The sequence below is a fragment of the Nipponia nippon genome, unplaced genomic scaffold (assembly GCF_047370975.1).
Source record: "Nipponia nippon isolate SJK-2023a ecotype South Korea unplaced genomic scaffold, ASM4737097v1 scaffold_3, whole genome shotgun sequence".
NCBI classification, from domain to species: Eukaryota; Metazoa; Chordata; class Aves; order Pelecaniformes; family Threskiornithidae; genus Nipponia; species Nipponia nippon.
Genome location: NW_028262347.1, coordinates 66760744 through 66783615, shown reverse-complemented (window position 1 = coordinate 66783615; position 22872 = coordinate 66760744). Strand labels below are relative to the sequence as shown.

General features: G+C 39.7%; 1 protein-coding gene across 9 annotated transcripts in view; it reads left to right on the top strand.

Moving 5' to 3' along the window:
• Positions 1 to 22872, top strand: part of BICD1 (BICD cargo adaptor 1) — a 187233-nt gene that overhangs the window by 89763 nt on the left and 74598 nt on the right. For all 9 annotated transcript variants that reach the window (XR_015706545.1, XM_087766209.1, XM_087766208.1 and 6 more), the window contains exon 2: positions 10037 to 10249. Coding sequence is in view for 8 of the 9 variants with exons in the window: in XM_087766209.1 (XP_087622335.1) it covers positions 10037 to 10249 (213 nt within the window). In the remaining variant the exon portion in view is untranslated. The remainder of the gene's footprint in view (positions 1 to 10036; positions 10250 to 22872) is intronic.

The following is a 22872-nucleotide window of genomic DNA, read 5'->3' as shown; positions in this document are numbered from 1 at the left end:
GCTCCTTCTACTCCCATGCGCTGCTTTGCATTTACTAAAATGCTTTTAATTTACTATTTGATCACCCAGGACTGCAAAAGCTATATCTGCAACTCTTTACAGTCAGCTTTGGCTCCTACTTCCCCAAATAGCATGCTACGGGGATACCATTTACCTGTGCTGGGAGTGGATCTCCTGAGAAGCCCATCTGAATGCAGTTAGCTCATCAGGTCTGTGCTTGGGTCATATTCCAGGCAGGATAATGAAGAACTAGTCACAGCCAGTTTGGTATTTTCTATGACAGAGATGGAGCCATTATGCTCAGCCTGTTGGGGAGAGGGGAAAGGCATCAAAAGAGATGCTTTTTCTTGAGTGACAGGTAACGCCCCTCTTTTCTCCCATTCTATTTACAGAAACTATAGAAACAAATCTCTCGAGAGGTTCATGAAAAGGTTCAAAGAGGATTGCAAATTGTTGGAAAAAATAGCATTTATGAGGATGGGAATGTTAGTTTTTACCTCTGCACGTGCTCATTGTAGTCAGTTCTCTTCTTCCCCTGCATTTGGGGACCCCATTTAGCTGGTGACTCATTGAGACAGACAAGCCACAAAGACATATTTTGAAAAAGTTTGAGAAGCATGAAGAAGGGTAGAGCGAATCTTTATGTTTGTCTCTAAATATCAGTTCAAGGTTAAGATACTGCTGCTTTAATTATCTGAGACTTTGCTGTGGGTCCAAAAAATACATTAAAGGAGATAAGGTTTTTTTTCTTTCTCTGTGAAAATGTGGAGAGCAGAAATGCCCATTTTGGCTTCTAATTTCTTTTGTTTGTATGACAAAGAGAAGTATTCTGAGCATAACGACTTCTGCCTGAGGGTGATATTTTACAGTGCTTTGAAGACAAGGTTGTACCTGTATTACTTGTTTTCTTATTCAAGAAGAGGAGTTTCCTGTTCTTAGAGAAGAAAATCCTTCATTTTGCTGCTTGGCAAAAATACTATCACTTACTCTATACTCAGGATATATACTTTCAGATATCTGCTTTTTTTATTGAAAGAAAATAGTGCAAGATATTAAAAGAAGAGGATCTAAATAAAATTGATGTTTTATTGCTTGCAGGATGTATGTAAACAGTTGAGTGTTTTGCAGTAGAATACCACCATTTCCTTCTAAACTTTCGACCGCATCTCAGAATCTCTCCTAAAGTGAGGCCCAGCTAGTTTAAAGCTTCCAGGTGACTCAGTAAGCAGGTAACCTACAGGTGCGTAAGTAGTTCTGAAGGTTAGCACAAACCTAGTATTATGACAGTAAAATTACGGTTTTCTACTCATTTTTTATGTGTTGAGGCATACTCCTTACATTTGCAGCAGATGCTGATGCAGGATTTCTCCATTGCTGTTTTTAGTTTAATGTGTAAAGAGCATTATCTTCGAAGAAGCAGCTTTCTCCTTCCTTGCTCCATCCAACTTCACTGGTTGGTATGCATCTGTGTCTAGGACGTAGTTGTATCCCTACTCCTTATTTCTTCCCTTTTCTTCTAGAAAAGGCATTCTGGGCATGCAACCTCTGCTTCCTTACATGTGGTTCTAGGATAGTCCAAATTTGATGTCACAAAAGAGTCTTTCCTTCCTGCTCCCTGTTCTATCTTTATAACTGGAGATAATCTTTCCCTATAAAATACTACCCTTGAAACTTCTCTCCAGCAGAAAACTATGGCAAAAGTAGTAGCAGTAATGTAGAATGCAGTTAGTGTTCTTTGTGAGTTGTTTTTATTATTCACTAGCAATGTGACTTTGCTTAGACCACTCCTAAAACGCACCATACTCACTATGGAATGTGAGTTTACATATGGGGAGCTAACGTGAAATAACTACAATGTTCTGGCGGGCCAACAACTCTTAAAGAATTGGATTTTGGCACACATTATTTGCAGCGTTATTCAAGCAAGTACAGGAGAAAGAATTGCAATTATCTCTATCATTTCATAGTTAGAAAAACAGAAAAAAGAAAAGCAGTCAGAAAAGCAAAAAAACCCATTAAGTTTTAGTTAAACATGGGATTTTGCCATTTACTGCAAAGGTAATAGAGCTAGAGCTTCCATGAAAGGCATATTCTATCTCAGGCTTCAGACACATTTTGTTTGTTTTGTTTTTTTGTTTTTCTTGTTTTTTTTTTTTTTTTTTTAAATCCTTGACAGTCTTCCATGTTTGCTCTGGTAATGCTTCTGTTGGTTTTAGCTAGAGTTTTGTAATAGCTGGAGGTTGGTCTGATAATAGTATGAAATCATGTAAACACCAATATAGACATTGGTGCAACTTTTTAAGCCACCGTATGGTTCATTAATAATGTGTGAATTATTTTGTTTATAGAAATAATTTAATTATTGACCATATTCATTTTGAACTGAGCTGCTTTAAAATTACCAGCATGAATCCAATTAGTTGTGTTGTAGATAAGTGGTGCTTTTTGTTACAAGCTTCCCCTTTCTTGTGTTTTCTGTGCCTGGAGGGAATGCTCAGGGCAGGGAATTTAAATCCTCATCTAGAGTGCTGTTAAAGGCAATTAAATGGAAATGCTTATTCACTCCCCCTTTTACTGGATTGCTGATGAACAATGGAGGTTAGTATCGAATGTTCATTTTCATGGTAGTGCTTTCTTCTTCATGTTTATAAATATTTCCTAACCATCACATTTAGGAATATTTTTGTTCCTTATTTATAAAAAAGTACGATGGTTGCCTAAGGCCTCACACCATGGCACATTGATTGAAATCAGCACAATATGTACCGGGACTGCAGAAGCATGGCCATCTCTGTAGCTGAGTTGAATGTAAATGCTCATCTCCCCCAGTACTTTCTGAAGGCTTTGTTGATTAGCATCTGATATATGAATTTCGACAGGCCTGTAGACACTGTAGAGATCTATTGAGAACAAACAGAAGATGTTCACATTGTGCGTGCTTTTATCCAAAGCTTCATTGGGGAAAAGACTATGAATTGTTTACATTTGTCCTACTCTTCTGCATCTGTAAACAGTCTCAGTATTACTTCTGTTTTCTATATATCTGATCTCCTCAGTATTTCTGGCATAGACAAAACCTCTAGCATGTTGGTTTGCAAGTCTTTTTTGCAAGTTAAATCTCTCATGCAGATATTAAAATACATGACTTTACCATTGCACCAGCATTTGCATTATTATTGAGTTGAGTTGATTAAGTAAGCTGGTATTTGGAAATAAAGTTAAATGCTTTTTGCCTTTAGGAGGTAATAAAATAACTTCTTCAGGTAACATTTATGGATTTATCATAGTTACCTATACCGTGCTCATAACTATAGTATATTGTATCTCAGATCGTGAAGGGGTGTATCATAACAGTCCTTTTCACTGTGTAGCAGATACTGTCCTCTACACTTTTCAAATGGGAAGTTGAGGAACAATTTCCTTAAGGTCATATCAAGTGTCTATAGCAAAGAACTAATTGAAACCAACTGTTCTTTAAAGTTTAATTTTCACCTTTTTCAGAAGGTGGACTGATCTCATGAGAACAAATAAGGAAACCCCTGTTTGTCAGCTTGCTTCAAACTGAGTACACAACATTTAGCATTTTTTCTCTAAGATGGGGCATATGAAGTAAATGGTATGTTGTTACATTGAAATAAAAAAATAAAACACAAACACACAAAATTCCTGTTTGTGTTGTGTGGCATAGAGCATAAAACTGATCATCTTGAGTCTGGAAATTATGAAATGACCAATGCTTAGAGAGTTGCTTGGGTACAACTGAATTTTGATCAATTAGTGCACATTCTTTTTGACCAGGAGACTAGTTAAGCCTGGGAACCGTATTTGCTGTTCTGAGTTGAAAGAGGAATTAGTGATGGGATCGAGCATCTTTCTATCTCCTACCTCTCTGTAGGGGAGTTCAGCCTCCTGCTTTCTCAAACACAGGAGGAATCAGACAAATGGAACACTTCTGTAGCTGTAAAACAACAAGCTGTTTTCAGCTAGGCTGTCAACCCAAAAGTTCATGGTCTAGTTTTCTTGCCTATATGCCCATGCTGATTCAGGCTGCGTTCTCAATCTGTTTCTGAGTTTTCAATCTGCTTCCCTGCATGGGCTGTCCATCTCACATGCACACAATACCTATTAAATTCCTTCTCATTATTTTGACTAAACGTGCATCTGTCTGTGTTTTCATTGCAATATGCCTATTATTTGCGTTTGAAGACTTTCGTCACTTCAGTATTGGATTCCAAAAAGAAACCTATTGACCTCTTTCAGCCATCTTAAATGAACATCAGGAGGTCATGTCAACTACATAAAGATTTAATCTAAATTATGAATAAATTTTAGAAGCATAAAACTTTCCCACTTTTTAGGAAAACAAATATAATATGACGGGAACCCATCCGTCACTTCTGCGAGGGCGTTGTTGTTTGCTATTGCACTGCAATGCTGCCAAGAAACACAAGTCAGGTTTAGATTCAGTGCTACCTACTGTCTTCTCCAAGAATAAAACGGGGTCCTTGTCTAAGACCCAGGACAGTCTGTGTACCCAAAGTGTGAGGGAGCAGGGAATGACAAACAGCCAAGTGATCAGAACCAAGCACTGAGCATATACCTGTAAGAAAGCCCAGAGAGAGAGAGATTCCCAGTTAGGCTGAATACTGGCTTGGGTTTACTAACAAAGAAACTGCCTCGGGCAGATTCATTTCAGCAGCGTTCAGGTGAACAGGGTGTAAAATATTGGAGGTAAGTTAAGGAAATAATGTGTCTAAATGGAGCCACATCACATCTTACAGGGCGGCAGTTTGGTACCAGCTGGTTTCGAGGGAAGGGCTAGAGCCTGCTCAGCCACTCGCTCACCTGCTCAGCCTTGCCTAGAGGGGATTTCCTCACAGACCTGTGCCTGCCACTTCTCCTTAGCAGAAAAATGTCAGAGAACCTTGAGCTTTGGTTACTGAATTGTGAAGGAAAAAAAAATATATAGCACATTTTAAAAAGAGACACAGAATTGCAATGAGTAAGGGAACATTAAGTGATAAGTGGGCGTTCAAGTTGTGTCACAGATTAAGGCCTGTCCCTGACATTAACCCCAGTGAGGCATCTCTAGCAAAGGTTTCCATCTGTGGTGCCATACTGACGTGTGCCTAGGAAATATGCTGCCCTCTTGGATAATCCCAAACTGCTTTTGCCCTGCCTCTGTGTTAGGAATGTGGAGGTAACTAATATGTAATACATTCTGCTTTGCAGCGAGTCAGCAGCTGAAATAGGTAATCATTTGAACAAGTTCAATGCTGTTGCATTATGCATCAGAAAAAACACATTAAGTGTCAAAGCCATAAAGGTGAGCTGCCTGCTCATCCTGATAGCAGTCGGGTCATGTTTTATTGCTTATTAATCATCACAGTCTAGAAGAGTGAGTTTCTATGCAAATAATTCAGAGTTCCTGCCCCAGGAGGTGGCCCGTAAAAATAAAACTGAAACTGAGAAATAACATCCTTCATTACTTATGTTTTTAGCTGATCTTTTGCATTTGTGCTGCTTTCTACACCTAAATAAGACATCTAGCTTATCTTTTTTTCTTTTTTTTTTTCAAGTGCTAAATATAGTTTTCATTTTACAGACATCATTTCATGTCGCTCACTGCACATTAGCTTTCTATTGCTGTTTATATTTGTCATATAAATTTTCTTACATATGTTGTTTGGAACAGTCATATTTTTCTATTGCTCTTTTACAAATCTGTGCCCATTTTATTCACTGCATTATTTCTTTCAGGCTAGTTTGCTTCTGACACTGGAATTTCCATCTGAGGTTAGAGTTCAGTGGCAAATGGCCTTTTCCTCAATAGTTACACCTTTCTCCATGATCAGACTGACCTCTCACCTGTGTGTGCCCACTGTTGCCATCCTTTATCACACACTCAAACAAATATTGATCATTATTTTACTGTTCTCAAAGTTCAAATTTTAAGACACCCCTAAAAAGTCATGATACTGTTGTACAATTCTCAGGTCTCAGAATACATATACAGTGTTTAATGGCACCTTGTTTCTCATCTTTTATGACCAACTTACAGAAAAGTATCTCCTAACTCAGTCAACAGCATCCTTTCAAGCAAAGTCTTGAGATAAGTGATGGGACTAGTATAAGGTGAAATTCAGACTGGTCTCTCTTAGGACAGTCTTTGTAGCTGACTTCAGCTATTGTGCTTATGCTGGGAAGGGGTTTCTCAAGGGAATAGAAGCCATAAAGGGCTATACAGCCCCCTCTGAGTCCTGATTTGAATTTGGAAGATGATATACTTTGTCAGAAAACCTCTGCCATGTGATTGCTGAAACTAAGAGCTGCAAAGAGACCAGTAGTGATTTCTAAGTGGTTTTAATGAGTAGTCACACCAAGCAAGGCAGCACGATACTGAAAAGAACTGCGGTAATTAACTAATACGTCTGCAAGATACAGTACAGCACCAATCCAAAATACTACTACAGAAACAGTGCAAGGAAGTGAGCTGGGCACCATTCCCACAGTTACAACCACAGGTCTTTGCTTCTGTAGTTAGTTCTTCATGGTTCGCTCAGAGAACTCCGTTGCCTATGTTGATGTACTTGTCCCAATCCAGTTGAAAAGATGGAAAAGCATAGAAGAGCCTGGTCCTGGCTTTTGCCATCCTGGCATCACCTGAAATTTTGGTTTAGGGAGAAGCTGGTACTAATAGAGGTGACAAAGTACTTTTAGGCAGGAACAGCATCTCTCCAGGAGCCAAAGTATACCTTCACTGTAAATACCTGACCAAAATATTGATATCATCTTCAGTGGTGAGCACAGGGAACACCTGTTCTGTGTTTGCATGGTACTTCTTCCTCTCCCTCCATGTCACATGGTTATGAAAGGAAAGCTGTTTCCCCAGTCAGGGTTCCATAGCAGGCTGGTATTTTCCCACATACAATACCATAAGATATGTTCAGCAAACCAGTTTGTATCTGACACTTGACTCAAACACAAATGAACTTTCTTTAGCCTGCAGTCCGGGTTGCTACCTTCTCATGTTTTGACCTTCATCTGCTGTTTCTTCCTTTCATACCTGATGCTAGCGCCAGCTGTATCCAGCTCATGCGTATAAATGTTTGTGCCAAATGCTCCTACAGTTTGTATCTCATCCATTACTGGCCCTTACCAATGTGGATTTCCCAGCTCCTGGGGACCTTTTGACTCTTTCCTGTCCAACATGTTCAGGAGATAGTTGTGAAGGCTGAAGTGAGCTGTTCCAGCTCTCCCAGGCTCCAGCCTGTTTGTGCTGCTGGCTGAGCGTGGGTGTTCATGCAAAGTGGTGGCGTGGGGCATATTGACACATCCAGGCCTGGAAAACAGTGGTTGTTGGAAGATGGTTGTGCCTGTTATAAAGTTAGTTGACCTGAAAAGTTTTCCAGGTGGCTAACTTTTCCTGCTACAGGGATGGTTTCAGTGAAATAAGTGTGCACAGTTAATGGAAATATCTATAACATAGCAAGGTTATAAGGTTTTATAAATAAGTAAACATATTAGGCAAATTACTAAAATATAAAATCAAAGTAGACAAAATATCTTCCTACCAGCTGAAAAACATTGATGTATGGCTTTATTTAAAAGCAATCAATCTGATGGAAAGCCTTAAGTGGGTATGTCTGGAAAGTTTAAACTTTTTGGTGTTCTATGCAGACCGTGAAATACAGAAGCAGAACATTTTGCTTGCCTTTTAATTAAAGACATCTCCTGTTCCTCTCCTTGTTGTATGGATCTGCATAATTTCCATCAATATGGAAAAAGAACTATGCTTCCTTTTTTTCCTTCCCCTGATTATTAACATATTGATGGCAGTTTAAGAAAGAAATTGAATAGTATTATATACAGTAATGTTCAAATTTGGTTTCATAGGAAAAAAAAAAACGTTTAAATTATTTTCTCTGACATTTTCTGTAGTCATAGGTAGGAAGGAAACGTTAAGTACACAGTAATTTTCTGTTATGCTATGCATCCTCCCCAAATTCTCTATTCATGGCCATTCTCAAATATCACACATGCTAAAATGCACCTTCAAAGTACATTTGAGGAAAATACAGTACGCACCTGGAAGGCCATCATCACTGTGTACTGGTATTTACCCATGGTGCTTTAACTATAGTTCTCTGGTAGAGAGGGCTTCAGCTCCCATTTCTTCATAAGCTTCTCTAGCCCTGTCAGTCGTACCTGCTGTTCTGCTGTATTTTGATTTTTCCCCTAGATATGTGGCCTTTACTTGTCTTGTAGGGTCTTTATTAGACTGGTGCTTTTTCTCCGTCTCAAATTAGGAACAGTAAGCCATTGCATATAAGTATGTAGATTAAGATATAATTTATTAGCAGTGTTCCTGAAACAGTCGTCTTAGATTCACAGATACAGTGACTGAATCAGTGCTTAACAGTTTCATTAAATTGAATTTCTTGTTATTTGGAAAATCCTATTCGGCAAGTTGCTGATGCTTGCTATTTCAGTAACTTGCAGTCTTTTGAGAAGACAGCTGGGTTAATACATTATTGAATATTTTTAGAATCCTTTAATGCTGAGTTCACAGGATTCTCTAAGTGAAGTAGACTTAAAAGCTAAAAAGTTTTTGAACGGGGTTTTGCTTTGAAGTTTCTAAGGGACTGTTTCAGTTCTAGTGCCAATAAAACTTAGAATGTGTTCTGAAAGGCTATAAATAGGGGCAGTAAAACAATGGATTTCATTTGGCAAGTAGTTCTTATTGATGGGAAGGCAAAGGAGGCCACTGCTTACAGTGGGTACAAATGTACACTCTGCTTTGTGGTTTCATAGGCCTAGGTAGAAATTAAGCTTTTGGGGAGAATTTCCCACTGAAAGAACATATATTATCATGACTTATACCTTTCTCTCCTATATTGGGAGAAAAAAATTAAAAATCATGGTCTTTCAAACATACTTTCTTTGAATTAAGTTATATGGGAGAGCTTTTGCCTATGGTAGGCTAAATATTCTTAACATTAGAGGTCTTCTTTTGACTTTTTCCTGATTTAGGCCATGTCATTTTCAACCAAATGTCTGCTTTTAAAGGTAATACAAACAAGACAAGTTTTTCTTTTATTTTACTTTATATATTATTTTATTATTATTTTATTAATATATTATTTTGTGTTATTATGTTATTTTTTATGTTATTATATTATTGTAGGTTTTTCCCCTCTGTCTTTCATAGATAAATAGTATCTCCATCACTTCTACTATGGTGGCTTGTACTTTGCTTTCTTCCAGATTGCTTCAGAGCTGTCAAAAGTAACATCAGAAATTGTCGCTGAGAAATACTGCCTTGTTAAACTGACCACTCTGAGCCAGTAACAAGAAGAGGAAAAGAATCACTGAAAATAACCTATATATTTAGAAACATCTTGAATACTTAAATATTGTTTCTTTTCAGCGGAAGCAGAAAACACTGAGTACAAATGAGATGAAGAGGCTGTCAAACTCCATGTTTAGCTTACCAGCAGTGTAGACGGCCACTGCTTGATACTCAGCTCATTTTTCTTCCTTTCAGGTTATGGGAAGCTTTTTTGCATACCATGAAGTTAACTCCTATAATAAAAGAATGTTGAAAACGGAAAGCAATTTAGAAAGAATTGTCAGCTACTTATGCTCTTTAAAACAAAACAAACCACACATTCATTTTGCAGAACTAGAGAAGAAAGGAATTGACAAATTATCAGCTGGCCTCATGCAAGGGAGTTAAACACTGGCACTAATTAATGGCTAGTTAGCAGAGCACCATCTTGATCTCAGTGGAGGTCGCCTGGATAGGGGCCATAAATCCATACTGCAAATGAGAACAGCTTCAAGATGCTTCATTTCAGCTAAATGAGATGGTGGCCCTCAGCTGTTAGGAAGCTGCTAAGTCAGTATTTATTAGGTCAGAGTTTGGGACTCACAGATCTATTTCATTCACGCTGGCTATGCAGCAGCTCGTTATTGTTGATAATTTTTCTAGAGTTTCAGTAGTTTTATATTGTGCACTCTTTTCCTCCTGCAGGCATTTGGACAGTCCTTCTCAATACACCGCAAAGTGGCTGAAGATGGTGAAACACGTGAAGAGACTCTCCTTCAGGAGTCTGCATCAAAAGAAGCTTATTACCTTGGGAAGATTTTGGAGATGCAGAACGAGCTGAAACAGAGCAGGGCAGTGATCACCAACGTTCAGGCAGAGAATGAGAGGCTCACTGCTATTGTCCAAGACTTGAAAGAGGTAAATGGGGGTGTGCAGGGAGCAAGGGGCTGAATTTTCTTGGAGTATCATGGATGGCATGGCTCTGACTCATGAAAATACTACAAGAAGTAAAAATGCTCACCTACCAGTCTGTGATCATCCCAGATACCACCTGGCCTGAGAGGGCCATGATTTGGAAAGGAAAAAAATGTAACTTTTTTGTTTTTCACTTTTAAACAACAACAAAAAATGCTACAAGTATAATAAAACCCAATTCAGGAAGCTATAATTTCCTAAGTACTCTTAGTATTTTGCATTGTATTTTATAACACCTACATATAAGTAACTTTTACATAAACATATTTTCTGCACACTTCTGATATTTGTGCAACTCCTCTCCTTCTCAACATTCACATAATTTCTCGGGTAGTCTGGATTGGCTAGGATTAGATAAAGCTTTCATCAGATTTCTTGTCCTCTAGAGCAAAATTAAAATGCATGATCATGTTTAGAAAATGGGCAACAGTAAGGAAGCCAAATGTAGTTATTAGCCACATGGGACACAGTGGTTAATGATTAATTTAAATGGAAAAATTAGTAATATTTAATAATTTAACTTTTTTCCTTGACATCTAGAAGTTTAGATAGAAGTTTTTTTACTTAGTATTGCTTCCATATCCCAGTTAGTGGAGAACTGATCTAATTTTACTAATTTATTCTTTCCGTATCAACGGTTAGTTTGCACAATCCATGTAGCAGAGCTCAACACAAGACCATGCACAAGAGGAAGGTGACTGTTTCCTTCAGCTTTACTAGCAAACTGGCTCTTGCTGACGTTCTCATACACTCCCTAAGATGTGTGTCCCTCACCACTCTGGCCAGCACTAATTGTGGTGAAATGGAGGATAAGGGATACTGAGTATCAAGCCTCATCACCTGTCCTGGATTCCTTGTAGATTCGGGCCTATGTGCTCATTTTGGATGTGCCTTTTGTGCCTGTAAGTTGACATTTATCGAAATCTTTTGCCTCTTTGGTTTGTCTTATTCCTGTAAGTCACTGTGCAGCGCTGCTGATCTATTCGTTGCTCTCTAGTCTCCTTCCTTGGGTACAGGCTGTTTTTGCAGTCTGGGTGTCTGAGAAGTTGCATGTGAGTCTGCCATGATCTTGATGGCCTGTTCATTGAGGTGCCTAAAATGCACGCTTTTCTTTTATCCTTCTGCCATTTCTTCTAGTGCTTTCACACACATATTCATAGCTCATTGATAGTGGTCTTACTGTTTCTCTTAAAAACCTCTACAGATTCAGTTTTCTAAGCAGAGCAACTACTTGCAGGGGAAGGCAGCGCTTGGAAGTAACCCCACATCTTTCGTGCTCTCCCCAGGAATGCTTGGACTTAGGGGCTCTCTCCACTGTCCAGCTGCTGGAAGAGGTCTTTCCTAGGTGATTCTGGAAAATGCTTCTTTCCTGTGAATTTAACAAATTAACAAAGATTATCATGTTTTCTGTAGCTGAGTGGAATGGCATCCTCTTAACCTACAGAAACCCCTGGGACAGGGTGTTCCCAGGACAAGTTTCTTTACTCCCGCTAAACAATCTTATTTAATGGTTGCACTGGACTTACCCATAATATAAGTCAGGTTTCAGTAAGAAGTAAATATATGCTGTTTATTCACAAGATCCAAATAGAATATGTGTTTGTAATTGCTGTTGTGGTTGTTAATAAAAAAAAAAATAAAAAGAAAATCAAGTTTATATGTACGCATCCTAAAATCATATCCTAAAAGCTTCTCTGGTAGTAGGCAACCAGCTGCTGACATACCTACCTAACCATTTGGTTAAAGATTTCCGGCGAGCAGAATCCTAATGACCTGGAATTCAGTCACAGATGAGCAACTAAGCTAGAGGATACACATTCGTCTTTGTACTCGATTCCTTCCTCTGGGGTCTCCTTGGGATTCCTTCAAACGCAAATCTGCCTTCCATTTTCTATCATGATTATTGATCTGTAAGTTATTCAAGAGGCAGTTTCAGTACCTGTCCTCCCTAGAATATTGATTGTCCCCGTTTCTTTGGAGATAGTAGTAACCCCTAGCGTGAGACCAGCTGCGATTATTTCCTGTTCTAATGCTAAATAGAAACAAGCCCTAGTAGTTAAAGTGCAAGAAAATAATTTACTTGAATAAAAATAAGGCTCATAAACTGTTTGTTATTATTAAGATGATGTTAGACCCTGAGTATAAAGTCCTTGACTATGTTGAACTTTTTTTTTGTGGAACTACAATCAATGTGTTTAAACATAAATGAGATTAGTGCAGTCAGTTCATTACCAAGCTTACACTAGACACTATTATGATTAATTACTTGAATATAATAAGAGATACAGGATGATTGACACCTACCTCAGTCTCTTGGAGATCTTGTCACGCTGAATTACACTGGTATTTCACCTCAATTTCACTCCTTTCACATGCAAAGGAGTCTCACCCTTGTACACAGCTCAGTATACTTTGGTCCAAACATAAATCCTAAGGCTGTGATGTTCAAGTGCCTGCAGAAATGAGATGCCCTTCTACTGAAAGTGTTTATGAACTTTGTCTGCTTGGTTCTGGGTACTGCTGATAGGAAAAGGCAGACTTAGCTTACGCCAAATCTTGACAACCAGTAAGGTGAAAACACCCCCCCCCCTTTTTTTTTTTTTTTTTTTTTATTAAATATCTGGTACATTTCGGGATAAAGACAGTCCTTAGAAGCTGGCACAGGTAGATTGCTACAATAAGAAAGTAATTCATCTCTTTAACCAGTATATTTGAAAATCTAGTTAGAGAAAAAAAAGGAAGAAAAAAGGGTGGTCTTTATGTGAGCAGCTGTATTGAGTGATGTAAAGATATAGTCTAGATGTAAGTTACTTGGCTGCGTTCTGTCTCTTCCCCTCCTTGTTTCACCCCCCTCAAGAGAATATGCTTTATAGTTGTTTTTTAAACCTTACCAAGATATCTTATAAGATAAACCAAAAAATAATCACTCTTTTCACCTTCAGACTTAATATAAAAGGTTTGAAAAACTGCTTTGTGGTTCTGGAAATAGCGTTTTTGCATAGATGACAAATTTATGGTACTTTTTCTGTGCACTCAGTCCCTTATGATACTGAAGACTGACTACTAGGTTTTCAAAAAGTGACCCGTGTTATTGGTACCACACCCCTAAATAACACAGTCAGTGCTCCTCCATTCTCTAGTCTGTTGTGGGAGTTCCCTTGTGAATAGGTTCTGCTTTCTGAATTTGCACAGAAATCCATAGTCATATGAATGTGTATGAGCATTTTGTGAACCATCGGAATAAGCTCGCATGAATGCTGATGGCTTTTAGGAATCTTGGGAATTCCATAGCCCCAGAGTTTAAAAATTCATGCCTTTTTGCAAGTATCTGCCGTGTAGTCACAGCTGATGTCTGCAGGGCAGCTTGACCTGGATCCCTCTTGCTATAAAAGGGAAAGTATCAGGTTTAGGTCTCTGGAGATTATGCATCTCAGTCTGGGAAAGCAAACAAACTGATTTCAATGCTCATCACCAGAAAAAGACATATTTGTGAAGAACTTGAGCATTTGTTTCACCCTGATGGTGAAGGATGAACCAGAAATCTCTGTACACAGATGGCTTTCTAGATTCATGTTAAAATGATCAAAGGAGTAAAACACCAGCAACATTATTTTTGATGTAATAAAAATCCCTAGAGTTTTGGGTAGGAATATTGTTAGTCATCATTTAACTAAAATACACATTTTGCAAAGCAGGTAGCCCTTTTCATTCTTTTCTTCCACCAAGACCTCAGACAGGGGACGTAGAACATTATTTGGAGATTCTTAAAATGGCTGTAATCTGAACCAGAAAATACACTGATTTTAGAAGTGAGGCCAGAGATATAATTTTTTAGCAGAGACCGGATTTCATGTATGTTATGAATCACACAGTTTATGGTAGGTGGCGTCTCTTTATGGAGAGATCAATATGGTTATTAGCTCATTTAACCTTTTCTAACCACCTGACTTGATAATAAATATTAAAGAAAAATTTTTTTTAAATACAATCTTTTGTAATTTTCTAATTCTCGAGTGTTTGTTTTTTCCTGTTTAAAAACAGTATTTACTTATAGTCGGGAGATGAATGATTGGTTCTTCCATTTGTGCTATTGAAAAATCTTTCCTTATGGTAACCATGAGCACTTTAGAGATGGATAAAGAAGATGAAGTCACTACTCTGAGAAGTTGATAACTGACAGAGATGGTTATGCAAGCAGAAATGATCCAGCCCAGATGCTGGAGCAGAAAGTTCTTGTGATGAGATCATACTCCTTCTTCATGAGGAGGCTGAATGCCTTGGAGCTGGGCATCTGCCTCAAAAGAGGTGGCAACTGAGGGGAAAAAACATGAAGCAAAGAAGGGAAGCAGGTGAAGCTGTAGAAAATGGAGATGAAAGATGATGGTATGGTTTGAGTTTTGACTAGGATTAGGAGTTGTGTGAGGTGGGTAAATGAATGCTTTTGTGCCTGAAGTGGCTGGCAAGTATGGGTCAGCTCTTTCTTCCCAGCAAGACTAGTGAAAAGAAGGAGGAATAACATAAGAAAGCCGGGAAGTAAAGGGTTAAAACTCATAGCCTGTGCTACTAAAGTCACTGCAGCAGCTGCTGGGCTTGCAGAAAGAAGTCGGCACCTGGGTACCTGCAGTCCAGGAGATAACAGATGAACAGGGAGGTTTACGGGATGGCAATGTTAATGGGCCATGGCAACAGCACACACCTGGGCTTCTGGAGGGCAAAAGCAGGGATGAAGGCACTGGAAAACTGGGTGGGGAGAAAAATATAAGGCATTATGTGCTGAAACCAGGTGGAAAAAAAAATCTAGGATGAAATTGTGCAGCCCCGCTGCCCTTGAAATCAATAGCTAAGCTTCTATTCACTTCAGCTGTAGAAAGATCTTGTACTTCATGCTAACGAGGAAACATATGGATGCGATAGCTTGGATTCTTTTTGAGGGGAATGTGCGTATGATGCAAAGCATGAGCACTTGTGCTGGGTCAATAATGATAACTTTTACTGTTACCTATGGCCACTTCAGAAATGTAACCTCATGCTAAGTGGCCAGATCTGCATTCTGAAAATACATGAGAGATGGAAAAAATTTACAGGTGGTGTGTTCAAGTTGACTTTTATCTAAAAAAAATATTAAGAATTGTATTTTTATACTAAATATACCTTCAAAAAATTTTCTAATTGGCTATTTCCTATTTAGAAATCATACTTTCTCAGTCTGAAGAGTTAGGCTTTATTCTGAAGTGTCAAAAATGAGAGAAAAACCTAAAAACTTTAAATATGAACACATATCTAGCTAATACCCACACCAATTTCAGGTTTATGTCTTGTTGCTCTAGGGTTAGACTATAACAGGATTTAGGTACACAGCACTTCCTGTTTAATGTAGGATGTAGTAAGGTTCAAAACTGAGATCTTTAACACGTCCAGTTGTCATCTGTTCCTGGAGGCTCCCATAGTCATTAGGTGCCTAAATTTCTATCTGTAAAATTTCCTGCCCATCTAATGGTGTGTTTCCAGACATGTTCAACAATACCTCTGACTTAGACTGAGGGCTATTACTACATTGTTGCTGGATATTGAGCACTGCTGTAGGTGCTACTAGCATCCTCCAAGCAGATGTTTCTCCAGCTGACCTCATCACCTAGTGATGTCCTTCCACTCTCTGATTCTGTGATTGTGTCAGGGTTTGGGGGTCCAATTTCTTCTCTGCCTGAGGGATTATGAATCCACTTCTCCCTCTGAAGAAAGTGTGCTAACAGTCAGTTGGCAGGCTCTTCATTCCTTCAGATGAAGCTGTTTCATTTTGTTGGGGGATAGTTAGTATTTTGTGGGTCAGGGAGAGCGAGAGTGTGCAAGCTCATAAGAATGACTGTAGCCTAAAGGCTAAGCCACTCAGCTGGGAATAGGGAACTAGTTCTAGTCCCTATTTCAATTAATGTTTAATAAGAAATACTTAAATATTAATTGGGGCAGAGACCAGAACCCCAGTCTCTCCTCTGTGAGGTGACAGTCCTCAGCAAAGGCTGTCTCCATCCCTCAGAAAAAGCATGGTCTTCAGCCTGGATCTCCCATGTCTGTGGCTAGTGGTTTGACTACTGAGCTCTTGGAGGGAGGTAGCTTCAGGTTACCAAGTGAGGTAACTTTATCCAACTCTGTGTTGAAGAAAGATGGAAAAGATAAGTCCAAGAGAGAAATTACTGCTACAAACCATGTACTGCAGGAAGAACCTTTTAGCAGCTTGGCCATAGTGACAAATCTCTCTTAGAGAGTAGTGAACTCTCTTCAGTGTTAGTAGCTTGCTTTCCTTCATAGGTGTCTAATTTTCTTCATGCATAGAATAGGGAACCTGTGGTTGTGCTTTGACAATTATCCTAGATGGTGAAGTGGTTTAAGTGACTGCAATGTTGACTCTGACAATGCATGCAGCATCCTTCCATGATCTCGCTCCTCCCTCATGATGTTGTCCTATGCTTCCCAGTCACTGCATTGACAGACTTACCCCACTCAATCTACTGAAGAATAGAAGTTTCTTTTGGTATTTGCACTGATTAAATAAAGCCTGTGTTATAAATATATTTATTTTCTTGCTAACTTTATGCTGGTGCTTGCAGCAATGGCTTCATTTCTAGAAGGAGAATGAGTAAGGAAATACAGTGAAGTATTCAGTGTGGCCATTGCTAATGGTGTCTTCATCTTAATGTACCTTCATGCAAGCACTGCTTTTTGAAAAGAAGCTGTAGGAATGTGATGCCAGAGAAGCCCACAGAGATGACTGTGGAGGTCAGAGCTGTCTGAGAAACAAAGTTCAGCAGAGGAGTGATAGAGAGAAGGCAGAACTGTTCCGCCTGTCAGGAGAGCTCTCTCATCACAACTTAGGTTAGTATTAGCATAGTCACTCTAAATGTCTATATTTACATTCCTTTGTTTTGAAAGTTCCTTCAACTGGCTAGAACCAGCTCTAAATTAGGCTTAGAATATAAATTTGTTACTTTGCCCACTGGGAGGTGTTTTTCTTTTCTCCCTCCTGTTTTTAGTAAAGCCTGCTGAAGGGAGATTTTCCAGCTTGCTGGTGCCTAGCCACCCTTATAAATTTTTCTCCCTCCTTTGCTGACAGTGCTAATGGGTTTTTGTCTTGAGAAGTGGAAAAGTTTGCTTTAAAATGCATTGTTTCCTTCTGTGTTCAGGAAAAGTTTTCAGATTGCCCTTAATCCTAATGATTGTATAATAGTATAATGTTCTGACACATGGGAAATTTTATTAGATGTTGCTGACCTGCTTCAAATCAAATTCCAGTTTACACTTGTGTCTTATCTGGACCTCTTTAAAAACATGTTAACAGTTTCTGTAAGCAGTCAGGTGTTAACGCTTTTCCTGTGGAGGCACTTACTTGCCTGTGCTCTATCTAGACTAGAGAGATCTGCAGGATCTCTGGGGGCTTTAGGCTGAGCAGTGTCGTGGTTTAACCCCAGCCAGCAGCTAAGCACTACCCAGCTGCTCACTCACTCCCCCCCGGTGGGATGGGGGAGAGAATCGGAAGAGTAAAAGTCAGAAAACTTGTAGGTTGAGATAAAGACAGTTTACTAGGTAAAGCAAAAGCCACACACACAAGCAAAGCAAGAAATTCATTCACTGCTTCCCATTGGCAGGCAGGTGTTCAGCCATCTTCAGGAAAGCAGGGCTCCATCACGCCTAATGGTTACTTGGGAAGACAAATGCCATCACTCTGAACGTACCCCCCTTCCTTCTTCTTCCCCCAGCTTATATACTGAGCATGATGTCATATGGTATGGAATAGCCCTTTGGTCAGTCTGGATCAGCTGTCCTGGCTGTGCCCCCTCCCAACTTCTTGTGCACCAGGCAGAGCATGGGAAGTTGGAAAGTCCTTGACTAGTGTAAATTCTACTTAGCAACAACTAGAATATCAGTGTGTTATCAACATTATTCTCATCCTAAATCCAAAACACAGCACTATACCAGCTACTAAGAAGAAAATTTACTCTATCCCAGCTGAAACCAGGACAGCAGGGTGGAGAGTGAGCCTGTCCTTGCTCCAAATTCCTGTCCTCTTGACACGGTCTCTGGAAAATCAGCAGTGCATGTTTGTAAGTGACGGCTATCGTTGGATTGACTGCAAGTGGTGCTCTTCACCATCACTGCTGGCCATGCCTTCAACCCCTGTTCTGTTTTGTCTTTCTGACACCTTCCATTCATGCTGTGTTCCTATCAGTCTCACTATTCCGTGTACAAGTGCCTATGTCTGCTCACTTCAGGCTGATGTGGACCAAGGTGTAACCTCTGAAAAAAGAGGTCCACCGCAGAGTTTCTCTTAACAGGCAATAAAGGTAGCATGCAGATGGGTTTGGTGACTGTTGTCGCCACCAGCTGCAATGGGAAAAAATAGCAGCAGACCACACTGAAGTGTAAAGCTTGGCTTTGCGGCATGAGGCAGTCTGGAAGGTACAAAACTGTGGAGGTTGTCATCAATGGGTGTTTGCTGACAAAACTTTCTTACTAATTTTCATGTAGTTTTTACAGTGGTTTTGTGAGGGTATTATTTTGTGGAGTTAGATGCTGATGTTTGTTAAATGGTTTTCTCTGCCCTGTGTGTTTACTTTCCCTGCTCACCAAACTTTACTTCTGAAAAGAAACAAAGTGGCTTTCTTTATGTGCTGGAGACAGAAAAATAAAGTGAGCTGTGACTTGTAGTCCTACCAAATCTCTCCTTATGCTGTGAAAGGGATAGATATACTAGTAGCCTGATACTGTGTATCTATCCAAGGAAGAGCTTTGAGTATAGGCAGCAAGACCTGTCCTGTGTCGACTGCTTCTGAGTGCCCTTATTAACAGTTAAAGGTTTAATTATAAATCTGCCATTCAACTTCATCTGCTACTCAGTTACCACCAGACACTTTCTTGTGGTTCTTGTTTCATGCATTGGCCAACAAACCACTCACTCCTGCAGGTGAAACCAAAGGTGGCCGTGGCAAGATTCACTTTTTTATTTCCTGAAATGTGGTTTATAATCCTAAATTGCTATACCCCTATAATTGCTGATAAAATTATTGTGTTTCCAAGCTCATGCTCCTCATAAGCATCAACTGTAATAGAATAGGAAGGTCAACAGTGCAGGATAAATATATTTTGTTGTGGCACTGTTTTCTCAGGGTAATCTTCAGCTCCTTGTTCTGCTGTTCTCGCCCTCAAATACACCTGCAAGCTACCAAAAGCAGTTTTGGTTGGTTGTGTTTCCTGTTAATGGCCCTGGAGCAATGACTTAGGATGCAAACTTGTGATCCGACACATGCATGACTCCCTTTTCTTTGGCAAGGTTCTGGCATTTAGCCTTGCTGTGAATAACAGAGTCAAACAATGGACAGTAGGGAGGTCAAAAAAAGGCCAGGCAGGATAATGGAGCATAACCAAGGGACTGTTGCATAAATACAGTGTGCCTTATTATAAACACTCAAATTCCCAGCTGCTTCTTTCAGAAAGGGTCCTTTGCAGGGCCTCAAATAGAAAATGAAAGAGGGTGTACTTTCCGTTGTGCTCCGTAATCTCTAGGCAGTAATTAATCAAATCGGGATCTGGCAGTGCTCGTCCTTACATAAGATCTGCGAAATAATGACCCCTTATTTGTGTCTAGGTAGCATTTCAAAGCCCTTTATGTACCCCCCTGTACAAGGTATTCTGCGAGAACATGCTGAGAGGACAGCTGTGGAGGCCAGAGGTGTACCTGGATTTAAAGAGCAGTGAGACAGATTTCATGGAGGATGGTGCCATCAGTGCTGCTTATACCTGAAGATCCAGACCCAGCACCCAGCTTAGAAAGTTCCTCAACCCCCTCATACAGGGGACTGGGAGGGGACACCAGGGAAAGCATCATCATGTAATGTCCCCATTTCTTAGGTGTTACCCACTTGTGAGTGGCTGCTGCCAGAGGCAGGGTATCGGACTAGCAGCTCTCTGAACTGAGAAAATGTTAGTTTTGTGTGGCCTCTACTTTTTTAAAAATGGATAACTTTCCTGACTTGTTTTTGTTTCTGGATGAGGAAGCCTTCATCAGAACTGCTTGTGCTGACTCACTCTTTTCAGTATTAATTTGCTGGTTAAGAATAACTTGGGCTTTTGTCTATTCAAGTGGTGTGGAGCAAGATGGTCTTTGGCAGTGCTGGGATTAGCTGTGTTTGCCAATTTTTAACGAATCCTTGCAATGTGATCTGGATTCTCAGGAGCAAGAGCCCAGGAGCTGTGCTGGCTTGTACCTTGTGACTTCATTCATTTGCCTGGGATTAAGCAGGAAGGGAAGAATACCCTGGGTGCCAGACTTTCTGAAGCTCGAGTCCAAAAGCTTAAGCACTACTCCTGATAAAATAAAGACATAACAAAGAGAAGGAGAAATTTTTGTTGAAAGTCCTCACGGCCTGAGTACATAAGCAAATAGAGCATAAGTTTCAGTGACGTGTGCCACTGGTAAAGAACATTAAACAAAGAATGAAAGTAAGTTTGTCGTCCCTGTTCCAGTTAATTCCCTTTGATATTTTTTTTTTAAATATCCTGAGCAGTTCTCAATTTAAAAAAGAAAAAAAAAAGAGTTACAGCTTCTCTGAGAAACTGACACTGTTCTTCCCATTCATTCAGTGTTAGAATGTGCCTGGTAATTGTTGTACGTTTTATGCCTTGAGGGCTCATTGGGGTTACAGAACAGTAATCTTGATGCATTCCCAGTCATCAGTACACAAGCAGTGCCGTCATATTTCTCTTCTCCTGGGTGTCCCCACATGCATTTTAGCTCTGCCTAACTTCACCTTCTGTTATTGACTTTCTCCCTTTCTCTGCATACGGATGCATCACTGCCTGTTTTCCTAACTTGCTTCCTCCTGAACTTTTGACATTGTTCATGATTAAGCAGTGCAGAACCGATGGCGCTGAAGAGTCATTGATTCAGAGATGAGATCCAGCAAACAAAACTGAAAAACCTAATGATCTCTTCTGGTGCTGTGATTAGTTCTTGGACCTTGAGAGAAACTCATGCATGCTGATCACATGTGGACAATAATTACCAGCCAAGGAACTTGAGCTTCCACATCTGCTCTTATTTGTTGAAAAAACAGATTTATTTTCAGTGTGTTTTTTCTTGTCCTTTAATCAATACTGATTTATTTGTAAGGGTTTCTCCTGGGATTTACTAGGTAATATTAGGAAATGGGATTTACCTTTTCCTAGGGAAACGTCTTCGATACCAGGGCACAAAGCATTGCTGGTGACCTGACCCCAGAAGTGGATAATTTGTTAGGTGCAATCAGAGTGACACTGAGCATGACTCTTCTAATACATGCCTTTGGATAGTTATCAACTAGTAAAAATTTCCTTGGCAAAAAAACCCCACCAAACTATGATTCTATAATTCTATGACACAAATAAAAAGACAAACATCACATAGAAGCAAAACCTATGAAACCCTGAAAAATATGAGAAAAGAAAGCATCTTTGGGGTTTATATTTTTGTACTCTATATGATGGCATCCTCTCATTTGAATGCATTCAGCCTACACATTAGAAAACGGAAATCTGCTCTGTGTGGCAATGTGATGCCATCCTTAAGTATGGTCCTCTGTGGAGTAGGCTCTCCTGTTCAATTGCCTCTTCTGCCTCAAAACCCCAAACTCATTGCCAGTTTGGTACTGGTATGAAATCATTAATAAGTTCTTGGCTCCCATCATCCGTGCTAATTGTGCTTTCTGCAACAAACGCTATTCTCAGGGGGAAAAATGTACGAGGAAGATGACAGGAGGGTGAACAGCAAGAAACTCAAATGTGTCACCTCTTTTTCTCCCTTTGCCCTTATTACAATATACAAGAGAAACTCATTATTTTTAGTTTTTCTCAACAGTCAGTGCCAGTCAGCATCCAGGAGGAGGGCAGCGAGTCAGGCAGAGGTCAGACAGTGTTATCACCCTTTCATTGTAATGGTCAAATCCACTTTTAAGCTTCAGGATTGAGCGAAATGCACTTTTGCTGGCAAATGTTTTAGATGTGTACGTGCAGATGCTCATACATAATCAGAGCTTGTCTGCTCCTGTGACGTTATTGTTCAAAAAAACCCAACAAATAGGTAGGGCTAGATATTAATGCAATTTTCGTCTTCATTGCTCATTCGTTCTGCTGGTGTAGCCTTTCTTCTCCTTCTGAAGCGCAGTACATTGGCTTTTTCAGCCAAATGTGCCTCAAAGGCATCATCATAGATATGTGATTTTCACTTCAGTGAAATGGTCAGGATGTCTTTTCTGACGCTGGCTGTGAATTATACGTGAAGAATTGCTGTGGCATTACAGTGTCAGCTTCAGAGTGAGATGGGTCAAAAATGGGTCATTTCCCATCAGTCCTGCATACCTAGTCACGAAAATGGGATGCAAAGGCAATACTGTTTGCAAATGCAATATTGTAAGTTTTGGATAATGATACAGGGTAGTTTATGTTTGTTGCTCATATTCCCTCCTGTCTCATTTTCCCAATGGAAGTGGCAACACAACAGCAGTGAGAAGATACCAGTTTCTGGTTCTGTGCTTAGCAGCTGT